Here is a 14,989-nt window from a genome sequence, read left to right as displayed (position 1 = left end):
GAGACCTCCATACCTAGGACCAAATTTCCTTCCAACTCTTGAGATCCAATCGGTCTTTGGGTTTTTCTTTTCTCTCCTTTTTTCCTAATTCCTTCGGCAGAGACCCTGGCTTCCTCGAAAGCACCGTTCCATTCTGGTTCTTCCTGGGTCGGAGCCGAAGGGATTTCTAACTTCGGCCGAGACTGAACTAGGACTGAGGAATCGAGGAAGGGGTCTTCTGCTGTTTGTTGACCGACCAACGAACCATCAATTCCTCTCGGCTCACCCGCTTGACTGTCGTTATGGCCTTCGAAACCTCTTGCTATGCTTTCTTTAGGAAAAGGAGGGTCTCTTGAAAGAGAAACCCTAGAAAATGAAGAATCCCTTCCAGAGCCCCTTGCTTTGCCAAGCCCTGAAGCAAGCCCTAAATTTACTATATCTTTGATGCCCCCTGAGAGAAAGTTCCGGCCCGAAACAAATTTTCCCCTATTACCAAGAAAATGAGCAGCGTTTAACGCCCTCTCCGTCGCATCCTCTCTGACCGGCTGCTGGAAGGATGTCTGGTTTCGAATCCTGAGAGCATTTCTGTCAGTTTCCTTACTGAACTGCACGAAAGAGGGTTTAGTCTCCAGAGATACCTGAGGAGGCGGTTCTAGCCTTGATAGCTCGTAACCCCCGAAATACCGTTCAACATTTTGGGTTGTAGGTTCCTTCCCCCAAACTGATAAAATGTCCTCCAATTCCGGTCCAAATCAACCAGTTCGTTTGGATTAACCATGGTTATGGATGCCATTCCGAGGATGGCGCCGGAAACAGTCTAGGTGCCAGCGCAAACCCTTGACCTATACTGTCGCAAACGGAAAAAGGTTAATCTAGCAGCTCCTGTGAATATGTTACCTCCCAGCTGACCGCATAAGCGAAAAACTCAACCTCCAGCTGCCAGTCAAACCAAGATTGTCTTTCCTACACCTGCTCCTGCGCACGGAAACTGTCTGTAAGCCCCCTAACAGTGCCCTGATCGCGGTTCCGCCCAGAACCCTCGCCTCCAAACCCTAGCCATCACACCCTCTTTAGATATTCATCAGTATTTTTATCGGAAGAGTACAATGTTATGTCCCCATCAAGCAAGTTATTTCAACCCATATGCTAATTGAAGTCCTTACTGTTCCTCGTTGCCCATATATAATATCCAAAAATAAAAGCGGCAAATACCTAAAACAAAAGGTAAAAAAAATCTCTTTGCTCTTAGAATTGCCTTAAAACAAAAGTTATTATAAATTAATTAGGTAAAAATAAATCATCTAATAAAATTAGTAAATCATACATATTGTTTATCCAAAAAAATACACCATGCTAAATAGATCTTACTTAAAGAACATTCATAAATGCAACAATTTGACCAACCCAATAATAAACAACATGATACTTTTCATATAAAATAAATCTTAAAAATAACATTAATAAATAAAATCTCTATTATCTAACAACACTTCACTTTTAAATTAAAATATATATAAAATAAATAAATAAACATATTAAAATACCTTCCACTAAAATATTTTTGGACAATTAATTCATTAAAATTTGAACATAACATTATTCTTTACCCATTGCATCAAATTGCTCTATCTTAGAAGAAAATAAACAACTAATTGTATTATAAAATATGTCCTTCAAAATAAAATTACTTCAAACCTGATGCAGATGCAAAATAAGATTTTAAATATTTTCTAAACTTTCAAAGAGAAAATTTCCATGTATGTAAATTTTGCTGATTTGAAAATATAAACTTTGTTACTTCATATTGCAAATGTATAAACCTTATCACTTCATCTTACAAATATTTGGACCTTTTGATCCTTGATGTCTTGCATTTTCGAAAACAAACTAAATCGTAAGTAAAAAATGATTAAAACAATTGAGCTATTTGTCCAAAATACGATTTTATAACGTTAGCATACTACTATATCATATAAAAAGAACATACTAGGAAACAAATCCAAATCTGATGCCACTTCCATGGTGATTTAGGAAGGGCGCAAAGTATAGTGACCAAGTTTGTCTGTATTGGAGATATGGGAATCCGGCGGAAAAAATTGAGGTTAAATTTTGATTTGTATTATTTAAAATGGTTTTTTAACTGCATATTTGGATTCAGCACCCTCAAAAACCCTGGGATGCTTTGATTGTGCAGAAATTAGCTATCAAACTTGCGATTTCAATAAATTGCTGTCGGATTTTGACAAGAAAAACCCACCTGAAAAACTTCCAAAAAGTCTCTTTAAAAATAACTCCATTTTTTTTTTAGTTTGACGATGAATTTTATTTAAAATAAATGAAAAGCAATGAATGATATGAATGGGGCAGAGAAATGAACCGAGCGTTACTGGTAGACACCTGACTTATTCTCATTTGCTATGGACAGACGACTAAAGCCTAAGAAGAACCTCCTCTTAAACAACATGCAAAGTACATATTTAGATTTTCTTATTTATTTTTAATTAAATAACAATGGGTTGTAAGACTCCATTTCGTTTGTTAATAATTTTGTCAAATTTTTGCACACGCTCTGCTCTGCTCTACGGAGTTTGGACTAGGTCTGCAGCCGCCATCGAGACTCGTCGCTACCATGAGCGGTCCTGGGGGTGGGGAGGCCGCTCCCACCCCTCCATCATCTTCTGAAGAAGCATTCCGCAGCCTCTTAAAGCAGCAAGGGAAGAAACGCCAGTTCTCAGAAGTGCCGAAGTTCATAAAAAAACTTGAAGAAATACCAGAGATTGCACTTCCAGAGGAACAATCGATCAAAATCGCTCTTGCTCTGGCTGACAGAGGCCTGGTAGGGCAGTTTATGGGCCGCTGGCCCTCCACAAAAATCACGGACGAATGGATTCAGCGAAACTGGAGACCTCAGCTGAAAAATAACGTGATCTGTTATGCTGTGGGACGAGGCTACTTCATTTTTGAATTTACATCCAAAGAAGATCGTGATTTGGTGTTCAGAAACGGGCCGTATTTTATGGGAAATCAAGGACTGTATCTTAACAAATGGAGCCCCGATTTCGATCCCTCCGTCTATGTCCCTAAGGAGGCGCCGGTCTGGGTTCGTCTTCCTAATCTTCTGATACACTGCTGGAGCTATCAATCCCTGCAGAAGATTGGAAATGGGCTGGGTCGTTTCATTGACAAAGCTAATCACAAGGGTCAATATACCTGCGCTAGAATCTGCATGGAAGTCGATCTGGAAGCCGGTCTGCCAGAAGCGGTCAAACTCATAGTTGGAGAATGGCAGCATTATCAGAAGCTGGATTACGAGCAGCTGCCTTTCAAATGCCGAACATGTCATGAGCATGGACACTTTCAGCGAAACTGCCCAAAAGCTCCAACAGGGAACACGGTTGAAGAGGAAGGATGGAAAGAAATTAAAAAGGGAAAGGCTGTTCCAAAGCCCCCGGGGCAGAATAACTCCGTACCGCTGGGGAAGCCACAACCTAATCCAAGGCCACTGCTGCTTCCAAAGATGGCTCCTCCTCAGGAGAAAAGGTGGATGTCATGGAGACACAAGAGGAAACAGGAAATAAGTTGAAGCAAGTGAAAGAAACTGAAGCCGAATCAACGGTTCCACCAGTTGATGATTATCAGAGGGGTAAAGAAGGCAACGAAGAGCACATCAGTCTCGCCTCCGAATCTGAGGAAGAATCAGAAGAGAGAGATTCCGAAACTGATAACTCGCAAGTCACTCCTATCAAAACGACTAGGGGTCGGAAATCCAAGAAGAAACCAAGAGAGGAAAAAACTTATCTAGATGTCCTCCAAGGCTCCTAAAAAACCCTCAAAGGAATGATGAATACCATATCTGGGCGCAAGAGTAACAGGGCTCCAAAAGGAGCCTCAATCCCTCAAGTCAGTAAATAATGAAATACGTCTCCTGGAACTGTAGAGGATTAGGTAGCAGGTTGAAAGAGGAAGCCTTAAAAGACATAGTGAGAATATATTCGCCTGAAATCCTCCTCATCCAGGAGACAAAGCTGGAGGAACTTCTTCTCCTCCAATCCAGTAAAGTTTTTTGGCAAAAAGGTCAAGGAATAGCGGTTAGTGCAAGAGGCGCTTCTAGTGGAATAGCCACCTTTTGGAACAGCGCCATATATGATCTTATTCAAGAAAAAAGTAGCCCCCATTGGCTTTACACTCAGCTTCTTCACAAAGATTCTGGTCAACAGGTAAGTATGTTTAATCTTTATGCTCTTGTTTTGCCAGGCGAGAAAAAAATTTGTTGGAACTCGCTTCAATCCTTTCTTTCAAAGCAAAATCCAGGAAATATCATCATTGCAGGGGATCTGAATGTCACCCTTGCTCTTGATGAGAAAAAGGGAGGCTCCATTGTCAGGGACCCTGCCAGAGAATGGGTTGAAGATATTATGTTGGGCTGGGATCTGGAGGATATTAAACCTTCTTCAGGCAAATTCACCTGGTCCAACAAAAGATTAGCCCCCAACCACATTGCTGCCCGTTTGGATAGATTCCTAGTCCACTCTTCTTTCTTGACATGTGGTCTTATGGCCACTTCTAAAATTCTACCAAATCTCACTTCTGATCATAAGCCCATCCTCCTCGAGCTTTCTCTGGATTGTAATCTAGGCCCCATCCCTTTTCGTTTCAGTCCTCTGTGGATTCAGCAAGAAGGATTCCAAGAGGTGGTTTCTGAAGCCTGGAATAGGCCTGTCCATGGTTCTCCATTCTTTGTGTGGGAAGAGAAAATCAGGGGACTAAAAAGAAGTCTTAAGGAGTGGGCTAAAAGATTGGAAACACCTACTGCCAAAAGAAAAGAATCTCTTAACAGTCTTGCTGCTCATCAAATAGCTATGGAGCATAGTCCTGTAACACAAAATCTTCTCCAAAAAGAAGTCGAGCTGCAAAAAGAGGTACACAGATCTAGCAGGGAGGAGGAAGAATTCTGGAGACAGAAGTCTAGGAATCTATGGTTAAAGTCCGGAGATAAAAACACCAGCTTCTTTCATAAACAAGCCGAAGCTAGAAAGCACTTCAAAACAGTTTCTGAGATACATTACCAAAACACTGTGGTTAAGGATTTCGATGGCATTAAGAGAGCTGCTTATTCCTTCTTCAAAGATCTTTATTCGGCTCCTGAAGAAACCCCTATTGATCCTCATGCCTACCCGATGGACTTAATTCCCAAGAGCGTTAAGGAATCAGACAATGCTATGTTGACTGCTCCGATCAGCTTGGACGAGCTTAAGAAAGTTCTGGATTTCATGGAGCCTGATAAAGCCCCAGGCCCTGATGGGTTCACTGTCAGGTTTCTCTTGACTTGCTGGTCGACAATTAAAAAAGATTTATTGAGAATGGTCAGAAAGTCCCAGAATTGTGCTAAGTTGGGCGGTGGCATCAACTCGGCCTTTCTAGCCTTGATCCCAAAAGAGAAAGGCGCTTCCGACTTCAGCAGATTTAGGCCCATATCCTTGTGCAATTCAAGTTACAAGCTGGTCTCCAAAATAATTGCCAACAGGCTAAAGAATATTTTGCCAGCCATCATCCCTGAAAATCAAGGCGGATTCATAAAAGGAAGAAAGATATTGGACAACATTGTGCTGGTGCAAGAAGCTGTCCACTCTAGCTGCCAAAGAAACGAGAAAGGTATGGTGATTAAGCTCGATCTGGCTAACGCATTCGATAGGGTGAGACATGATTTTTTGTTCAATGTGATGAAGAAGTTAGGCTTTTCAACAGCCTTCATAAACTGGGTGAATGCCTGTATTGCCTCGCCATGGATCGCGCCACTGGTCAATGGCCGCTCAACTGACTTCTTCCAAGCCTCTAGGGGCCTTAGACAAGGATGTCCCTTGTCTCCACTCCTATATGCTATTCAGGCCTCGGTACTCAGTTTCCAGCTTGATCATAATCAGAAGATTCAAATCCTGCCTGGCCTCAGAACGACTCACAAGGTGAAAGACATCAATCATGCACAGTTCGCAGATGACACCTTGCTGCTTGGAGGAGCCAGCATAATCTCTGCCAGATCCTTCAAGAAGGAGCTGGAAATTTACAGGTTGCTCTCAGGCAGCAAAATTAACTACCGAAAATGCTCTATCTATGGCTGGAACTGCTCGATCAAGGAGCTGTCTGATATTGCAAGGCTTTTAGAAATGGATGGAATTCGAAATTGGGAGTCATTTAAATATCTCGGGATCCCAATCTTCAAATCCAAGCCTAAAGTTGCTCACTGGATGCCGCTGCTCGATAAGCTAACGAAAAGAATCCAAGCTTGGGGTGCCTCTTGGCTGAATAATGCAGGGAAAGTCATCCTTATGAAGTCGGTCCTTATAAGTATGCCTCTATATCAACACTCTGTTCTCCTTGCCCCCAAAACCTTTCTCAACAAAATGGACAGTCTGTTGAGAAGATTCCTGTGGGAAGGTGGGAACAACAACAACAGAAGGCTCCATTTAGTGAACTGGGAGACTCTCAAGAGACCTCTTCTGGAAGGCGGCCTCCACCTGCGTAACTTGGCTGCTCAAAACCTTGCTTTGGGATCTAAGATCCTGTGGAATTTAGTCTCTGGAAACTCTAGCTGGAGTAAAAGAGTCATTTGGAAGAAATACTTCCAAGGGCAACGCTTGAGATGCCTGGATAAGCCCCCAAGATCTTTAAAAGGATCTTCGATCTTCAATCTTTGCAGCTCTGCTATGGAGCAATTCAACCATTATCTTTACTGGATCCCTGGTAATGGGAGAAAGATCAAAATTTGGGAAGACTCGATTCTGGGTGATCAACCTTTGATTCAAGTGGATGGTCTAGCAAATATCAAAGCTTGGCTTCAGTCCTCCAATTTGCACACTTTGTGGGATATATCTATCTGGAAGGTTGACCCAGATAGACTCTGGGACTGTTGGAATCTGGCGGAGGTTCCCCTTATGTTGCAGGGGGAAGCTTCACTACTGTTAGATCTGCTTCAAGGCAAATCTCCTTCAAAGGCCACCTCTAAAGACAAAAGAGGTTGGGGCTCCCTTTCAGGCTCTTACACTGCTGCCGAAGGTTATAAAAGAATGATGGCGGTCCCTTATGCTCCTCCTGACCCAGCTCAATGGAAATTTATATGGGATTTCCCCTCTCTCCCCAAAATTGACTTTTTCTGTTGGACTGTTGCGCACAATAGCATTCTCACCAAAGATAATTTGAGAAGACGAGGGATGGAAGGGCCTTCCAGATGCCCCCTTTGTTTGTCTGATGAAGAAAATGTCAATCATCTGTTGTTGCTTTGTCCCTTTGCTCTGGTAGTCTGGACGGGAGTTCTGATATTAGGCCCAGCTAATCTTGATCTCCCAGACAGCATTCCTTCTCTGCTCCGAACTTGGGCCAGTTTATCTCCCTTTTGCCTTAAAAAAAAAAGTCTTCTTAAAACAAGTTGGATGTGGATCCCTAAATTCATCTGCTGGAAGTTGTGGTTGGAGAGGAATAATAGAATTTTCAGAGGAGAAAGCTGCAATTCTACAGGGGTTATTTCTAAAATCAAAGCTTTGCTAGGCGAGGCTTTGAAAGCCAATACTACCTCAAGGAATGAAATGAGACTGGTCAAAGAAGAGGAGCAATGGCTTCAAGAACTGGTTCCGAATCTGAAGGAAAGGTCCATTCCTCCTGCATTTGCCCATGCCAACTAGGAGATTAGGCTAGAGGAACTGGATCCATAAGAATAGTGATTGAGGCATTATTTTTTTGGTATGTGGAGGTCACTTTAAACTTACATTTAAAATCCAATGTCTTATTTTTTATGTTGAACTTCATATTTCAGGTTTGTTATTCATGTTATTAGATTTTATTTACATTTATTCTCACTTTGCAATGCTAATAAATTTGATGCATTTTCTTTTTCATTATTTTTGGATCATCTTATATAGACATGCAAGGTGAGTGTTGAGAATAAGTATAAGAAAAAATTTAATGATTTTTATTGAAAATTTTAATATAATCATTATTCCAATTCAATTTTTTAAAATTTTGGGGAAAAAAGATTATTAATCATATTAAGATGCATATTCCCATTTTTTTCCCTAGTATTGAGATTAAAAAAAAAAAAAACAACTTCTGTACATAATGGAATTCGAATTCAAATTTGGTAACTATGTTGCAAACCGGAATTCGAATATAAATTTGGTAACTATGTCGCAAACCAAAATTGTATTAGGAGGAGAAATATACGTCCAGCTTACAAGAGGAGGACTAGAGCAGTGGAGAAAACCATTCACCCAAAGTCCCAAAATACCCAGGAAAGACAGACAGCCATTAATGAATCTGCCTCCTTATTTTGATTAATGAATCACCCATCAAGCCAATCCAGATCAAATTGTTCTTCTGCAGCTTCCACCTTGCCGCTACCGATCATCTGTGACCACCGACGCTGAATCTGCTCACAACAGATGACAAGCTGAATATGAGGCTTTAAGTGACAAGCCGATCCAGGAACTTGCCTCACATGAGAGCACTCCCTCATATCAAGCTTTTTCAAACTGGACAATCGCCCTATTTCATCCGGGAGTTGTTTTATGCCGTAACAGGATGAAATATCGAGGAATTGTAGTTGCCTAAGTTTACAAATCGAATCTGGTACTTCTTTTAAGCTTGGACACCCGCACAATCTGAGAATTTGCAGTGAGCTGAGCATTCCTATATCATCTAAAAATTTATGAAAGTCGTGGCAATTTGTGACGGACAACCGTTTAAGGGAAGTCATCTCACAAATACTAGCAGGCAGTTCCTTCAAATCGCTGCAGTGATCAATGGTGAACTCGAGAAGTCGTGGGAAATTGAGACACCATCCCATATTTAATTGGGTCATATCCTTAAAACCCTCACAAAGAATGAAGGATAACTTCTCTAATTTTGGCCAGGATTGGCAGTATTCTTGGAGGGGAGGAACAATTACTCTCTCCAACCGAACAACTTTCAGCCGAGTTAACGAAGAGAGGAGTGATACACCTTGGAGTGTAGCGCGCTTAGAGCTGTGATTAACAATTATGAGAACCTTTAACTTATGCATTGACTGGATGAATGGTGGAAGAAAGTATTGGCTTGCAGAAAAGTTTAAGATGAGAGCCTTGGTATTAGGAAAGTCCATCTGACACCAATCCTTCTCCTGCATGGAACCTTGACATACAAGGATACAGCAATTAATATGTAGAAGAAAATATTTTTTATGGTTAATTTTTTTTATTATCAAATTTTAAGAATATTTTGAAATTAAATAGACAAAAATGATTTTAAAATATTAACTCACTCATTTTCATCTAAATACTCCAATTTCAAAAATATTTCCAAAATCAACTATCAGAATAAATAAATATTCTTAATTAAATAATACAATTAAACATATAAAAACAACTTAAAAAAAGCAGAGGACCACACCTGTGTTGAACGAAACAATCTCAGCATCGAATGCACGCTCACAGTCTGCATGCTTTTTCCACATTTTCCTAAAAGAAACAGCTTTCCGAGGCATAGTTAACCGTTTGCGTCTATTAACCACAGGCTCCTTGTTGGTTAAATTGATGGCCAATTCTCGCAGTATATCATGCTGAGTAAAAGAAAGCTCGCAGTGCCATTCGTAAGAGTCCCACAGGCTATCTCTGAACCAAAGTCGCAAATGTAAGGAAAAAAATAAGCTAATCAATGGTCAACAAAAGATCCATTAATTTGTCATATTCTTATTTAATATTGAGTGTTTAGTTTTCTTTCTTTTTTTTTGATATATCTACCATGGTTCATATATTTTTACAACCTATCTTTTTATAGTAATAGTAATGCTATCCACATGCAGACTATTACTATGATTATGGACTATGAAGAACTACATTCTCTTTTAGTTATTTGATAATTTATATACTAATTTTACAATTATCTTAAGTGTATATGAAAACATAAACCTAAATTTTCTTTACAATCCAGTCGAATGTACAATAAAGTTAAACAATGAGATGTGACTGACTTACTTCTGATTGTTCACCAATTTCACAAGATTTCGACTGGCAAGCTCTACTAAGATTGTGTAAGCCCCCGCCCGTTCCAACCCATGAACATAAACCCCCAAATCTAATAACATATCAGCAGAGATATTTCTGGCCTCTGGAAAGATTCCCATGTCCAAAAAACATTCTCGTACTTCTTTTTTCAAGACATCTACAGTTGTTGCCATCAGTGTCAGCGCCTTTTCGTGATCATCAGACACCGGTTGTCCTTCAGAAAGTTTGTCGTTCGCAGTCATCCATGCTTCACGGGAAAGTCCATATAGAGACCTTCCAATCACGTCAAGAGCGAGCGGTAATCCATCGCATTTTGCAATTACCTGTGATACAAGTGTTGTCAATTGGTTAGCGTCATTAACACGCTAACTTCAAAACGCAGTCATCATGATTCGTTGGTGTTGTCTATGTTTCGGAATTTTTTTTCCTTGGAATTTAACCTTAAAAAATAAAATGTCCTGTGTTGTTATAACTTGTTTTTTTAATTGAAGATATAGATTCAGTATTTTGAAAAAATCTCTAGACATTTACATTAGATTGGAAAGAGTTCACAACTTAAATTTGTAATTCCAATAAATCTCTGCCAAATTCTAAATAAACTACACTGGAAAATATACTAGAAAACCTTCCAAAATATATAACATATAAATTGCAACATCTTGATTTGTAAATTCCTAACTTAATACATTGTCATTATACAAAAGAACAATCTAAATTATTAAACTATTTTAATAGATAAACTACAACATTTTTTTTTTTTGTCAGAAGAAAAAAAACATCATAGACTTATATTAAGGATATATAAAGGTCTAGATACAATAACTGTAAGAGACTGTTACAGCAAGATGCCCAGCCCTCAATCATATTGTTGTATGACAATTCTATACCAACAAGACTAGTGCCTAAGCATCCTTATCAGAAAGACCGAGATCTGGAGAGCGACATAAATGGCTATGAGAAGAGACTGTACTTCTCCCAGATTTGAGACCCAACTATTAAATTATTTTTCCCTTTTGAGGATATTTGCAATATAATTCTAAGTCCACGTATGAAGCATGATAACAAAAATACTTTAACCATGAGACTTATTGAGCTAACTTTTAGGGATTGCCAGTAAATTTCAGTTATTTTAAATATATAAATAAATTCAACAATTAAAAAAATATATATATTCAATTTCTTCAAATAACACCATTAAAACTTAAATTTCCAAAAAAAAATCCTGGCCAATTTTAAAAGAAAATGGAAAAAGTGTATCATTGTTGACTGCAAATGTACTGATTTAAAGTAGAACGAACAAGTACCTTTTTAACTAGGTCGTTGTCAGCTGTTTCCGGAATGGATGGTTGACCAAATGCAAAATGGCAGAAAAGGGACACAGCGTCTGATGCTTCCAACAACTGTTTTTCATATCGCTGCTCAGGCCTAAGAATTTGGCTGTTTCTTGTTGTAATGAGAATCTTGTACCCTGTTACTTCAAACATCAGTTTATCAAGGTCACCCTTTTCCCAGACATCATCCAGCACCACCAATGTTGGCTGAGGTTCCTTTACACAAAGCTTGTTCTGCAACTGTCTACGTGCATCTTCGATGTCACGAAAATTAGGCTTGTTCTCGCCAACAAGCTGGAGCCACATGCTGCCCAGAACTTCTATAATGTTTGGGGACCGTGAAATGGTTTCATAAACTATCCTCTTTTTAAAACGATCTGTACATCAAGAACGACAACATATAAACATGAATCAGTGGAAATAATTTTGAGAACAATTATCTGATTTTCGTCGAGATATAACAAGCCAGGTGTGAATGTACCATGTTTTGAAACAAGACCCTTAGGTGTAAGAATAATATTCAAAATTTAAATTTAGTTTAATTTAATTTAGTTAAAGATTAATATTTCAAATTTAATTTCAAATTTAGTTCAATTTAATTTTAATTTGGTGTATAAAATTTTGTTGTTTGTGAAATAATAAATTTATTCTATAATAAATTGACTATATATATATTATTCTCAAATTTAAATCTATAACTACTCAATATCTGCTTACTATCTACCCACTTTCTCAATACAGTGAAACAAATCCATAACTGCTCAATAACTGCACACTATCTACCCCTTTCTCAATACAGTAAAATTGAAGATTAGATCCCATATTTCCATTTTCTTGGGTCAACCTGTTTAATAGAACTTATTTTATCTATCCCAATACAGTAAATTTGAAAATTAGATTCCATATTTCCATTTTCTTGGGTAAACCTTCCAAATAGACTCACTATCTACCCCTTTCTCAATACAGTAAAATTGAAGATTAGATCCCATATTCCCATTTTCTTGGGTCAACCTGTCTAATAGAACTTATTTTATCTATCCCAATACAGTAAATTTGAAAATTAGATCCCATATTTCCATTTTCTTGGGTAAACCTTCCAAATAGACTCAATATCTGCACACTATCTACCCCTTTCTCAATACAGTAAAATTGAAGATTAGATCCCATATTTCCATTTTCTTGGGTCAACCGGTTTAATAGAACTTTTTTAATCTATCCCAATACAGTAAATTTGAAAATTAGATCCCATATTTCCATTTTCTTGGGTAAACCTTCCAAATACAACTTATGTTATCTGCCCACTTTCCCAGCACGATAAAATTGAAGATTGGATCCCATATTTCCATTTTCTTGGGTCAACCTACTTAATGGACCTTATGTTTTAACTGGGGCTGAGAAGTATGCACTTGTTATAATGAGGATCTAATGTGGTTGAGAAGTATACACTTGTTATAATGACAGAGCAACATTTGAAAAAACATTGCTATATCATTTTAATCATGAAAATTTTCCAATATCATTAATCTATAATATGTAATCCTTAAAATATTCTAAGATAAATTTCTAATAATTTTATATAAAATTTTGATTTAGAAAAAACATATTTGAAAAAGAAAAATTAACCACTAAATTTTTTCTTCATCCAATACTTTCTATCCAGCCTCTATGAGTCCGGAAGATCTAATTCAATATAACTACTCTTACCTTGAACTTCCTTGTCATTGCAGAAGGCTGTTGCTAATGTGGTCTTGCCGCTGCCCCCCATGCCTAGCACTCCAAGCAGTTGAACGCCTTCGCACAGGAGGCGCTTCTTCAGCTCACGGACCGAAATCTCCAATCCAACACTAAAATCTGGCAATTTCGGGATGCTCAATGGGGATGCGCTTTGACCGTTCTCCAACTGATCCATGCGGTCTTTCATAATCCTTTGTAACGACTCTGGAATACTGTTCTCAAAATTCCCAATTTTATCTCCAATCTCTTCAATTTTGACCTCAAATTTATCAAATTTAGCCCCCAAACTTGCTCTCCCATGACTTATTTCATGTATTTCACGAAAGCTGAGTGCCCAACCAATTGTCTGGATGAATTTGAGAATATCCTGGTCAAGACGTTCAATTTCATTTGCATATTTATAAATCCGCCAGAATTTCAGATGGCTAACCTTGGAACATTTCTGAACCAGCGCCTTTCCGATCTGCAACTTCTCATAGAATTCTTTGAGCAGCGTCTGTGGATCATCCTGCAACTGGTTATATGCGACCTCCTCCAATGTAGGTATCAATCCTTCCAAAGTCACTTGGAGTTTTTGGCAACAATCCTTGAAGTCAACGTTCTTCTTTACCACATCCTTAACTGCTGCCAGCAGCTCGTCTACGACAAAACTTCCCACCGAATCCATTCCTATAGAACAGAGATTGTTTTAAGCCTCTTATGACCCTCTATACTAAACCTGATCAGTAATTGCAATCGTTATTTTGGTGTCCTGATATTCAATGCAAACATATAAATCTTCAGTCGGAAAATCCTAAGAACTCCATGTGGGCATGGAAGGAACAGACAGAAGATATAATGAACGATAACTGAGTGAACAAATATTTTGTTTCAGTATTTATGTCAATCAATTCTTTGATACCACAGCGAATTTGAGGCGCGTAAGACAGGTCGGTTCTTTGTTGATATATCACAGCTTCCTCAGTCAACTGAGACCAAGCGCCCCTTCCTACCTACACACGGCCATTCCTACAACACCCAGCGTAGGAATTTCAAATCTGAAGCTCGGTCAAATTTGAATTTCAAATCTGAAGCACCTGTTAAATTAGATTGTTTCTGTAAATTTCAGACATGAAATACCATCAAATTTGACCGTTTCAATCACTTACTAAATTTTTAATACCATATAACAATTTGCCCATTCAAATTCCATCGCTGCCGGCGCTCCTTCCTACTGGCATACATTCCATCCCTGCCAGCACTCCTTCCTACTGGAATACAGATCCCTAAAGCTGCGTAATACAGCGCCCCTTCCTTGGCTGCGTGTACACAGTGCTCCGTCAATTTGATTCAAATTCGTTCGGGCACACCGCTTCGGGGAAGATAGGACATTCTAGAACACATTTAATATAGTATTCTTCGTTGGTGGTTGGGCGCAGCGACTATAAGAAAAGAACACGCGATATAATATAATTAATTAAAAAATTTGATCTGGATATAATATAATTAATTAAAAATTTTGATGTTTGACATTGTAGATTTTTATTTAAATATTAATTTTTTTTTGTTAAGTGTTAGATTTTTATTTAAATATTAATTTTTTTGTTAAGTGTTCGGTCGTTTTCAACATTTAGAGTGAAGCGTCGACATCTAGGACGATAAATTTATATTCTTATTTTAACTTTCAGTTTGACTGGTACATTGACTCTACACTAATTAAGACGTGATGGTCTATTGATGAGTCTTTTCATATAATAAAAAAGGCATATATTTGCAAGTGTATTAAACAAATCTATTCAGTGGTATGGCACTGCGCAGGCTCTCAAATCACCTAAGGACTTGAGTTCTTTTCGTGTTGCAAGCAGATCAGACAGAATGTCAACAGATGCAGAGCAAGAGAGGCACTCGACTCAAAACACACAAAGACTCTAACTGACT

The 14,989-nt window shown here is 38.5% G+C and overlaps 2 protein-coding genes across 5 annotated transcripts; one reads left to right on the top strand and one right to left on the bottom strand.

The window, feature by feature from the left end:
* Window positions 1-4,532: 4,532 nt before the first annotated feature.
* LOC149201988 (uncharacterized) lies at window positions 4,533-6,499 on the top strand. The gene is made up of 2 exons (XM_089401430.1): window positions 4,533-5,293; window positions 6,289-6,499. Exons 1-2 carry the CDS (start codon window positions 4,533-4,535, stop codon window positions 6,497-6,499), a joined length of 972 nt encoding a protein of 323 aa, XP_089257556.1.
* Window positions 6,500-8,159: 1,660 nt separating this feature from the next.
* LOC149201987 (putative disease resistance protein At5g47280) lies at window positions 8,160-14,415 on the bottom strand. 4 transcript variants are annotated; one of them, XM_089403071.1, is made up of 7 exons: window positions 14,221-14,415; window positions 13,974-14,080; window positions 13,043-13,823; window positions 11,312-11,715; window positions 9,978-10,330; window positions 9,394-9,614; window positions 8,160-9,135 (listed from the first exon to the last, which is right to left on the bottom strand). In XM_089403071.1, exons 3-7 carry the CDS (start codon window positions 13,737-13,739, stop codon window positions 8,309-8,311), a joined length of 2,502 nt encoding a protein of 833 aa, XP_089259197.1. In that variant the 5' UTR covers window positions 13,740-13,823; window positions 13,974-14,080; window positions 14,221-14,415; the 3' UTR covers window positions 8,160-8,308. The 4 variants fall into 4 exon arrangements, with proteins under 4 accessions (XP_089259197.1, XP_089259194.1, XP_089259195.1 ...); XM_089403068.1 differs by having other exon boundaries at window positions 13,974-14,415; XM_089403069.1 differs by having other exon boundaries at window positions 13,043-14,080.
* Between the last annotated feature and the right edge of the window lie 574 nt (window positions 14,416-14,989).

This window comes from Pinus tabuliformis, chromosome 2_1 (assembly GCF_031772625.1).
Source record: "Pinus tabuliformis cultivar Carrire ecotype Pingquan chromosome 2_1, CPIR1, whole genome shotgun sequence".
NCBI classification, from domain to species: domain Eukaryota; kingdom Viridiplantae; phylum Streptophyta; class Pinopsida; order Pinales; family Pinaceae; genus Pinus; species Pinus tabuliformis.
Note: the sequence above shows the minus strand (reverse complement) of the source record. Positions and strands in the feature narration are given on the sequence as shown.

Coding starts and splice junctions, on each gene's coding strand:
- LOC149201988 (XM_089401430.1), top strand. CDS start 4,533: ATGGCCACTTCTAAAATTCTACCAAATCTCACTTCTGATCATAAGCCC. Junction 5,294..6,288: donor CCTGATGGGTTCACTGTCAG/GTTTCTCTTGAC, acceptor TGAATAATGCAG/GGAAAGTCATCCTTATGAAG.
- LOC149201987 (XM_089403067.1), bottom strand. CDS start 13,739: ATGGATTCGGTGGGAAGTTTTGTCGTAGACGAGCTGCTGGCAGCAGTT. Junction 11,716..13,042: donor CAATGACAAGGAAGTTCAAG/GTAAGAGTAGTT, acceptor CTTGATGTACAG/ATCGTTTTAAAAAGAGGATA. Junction 10,331..11,311: donor ACAACGACCTAGTTAAAAAG/GTACTTGTTCGT, acceptor CTTGTATCACAG/GTAATTGCAAAATGCGATGG.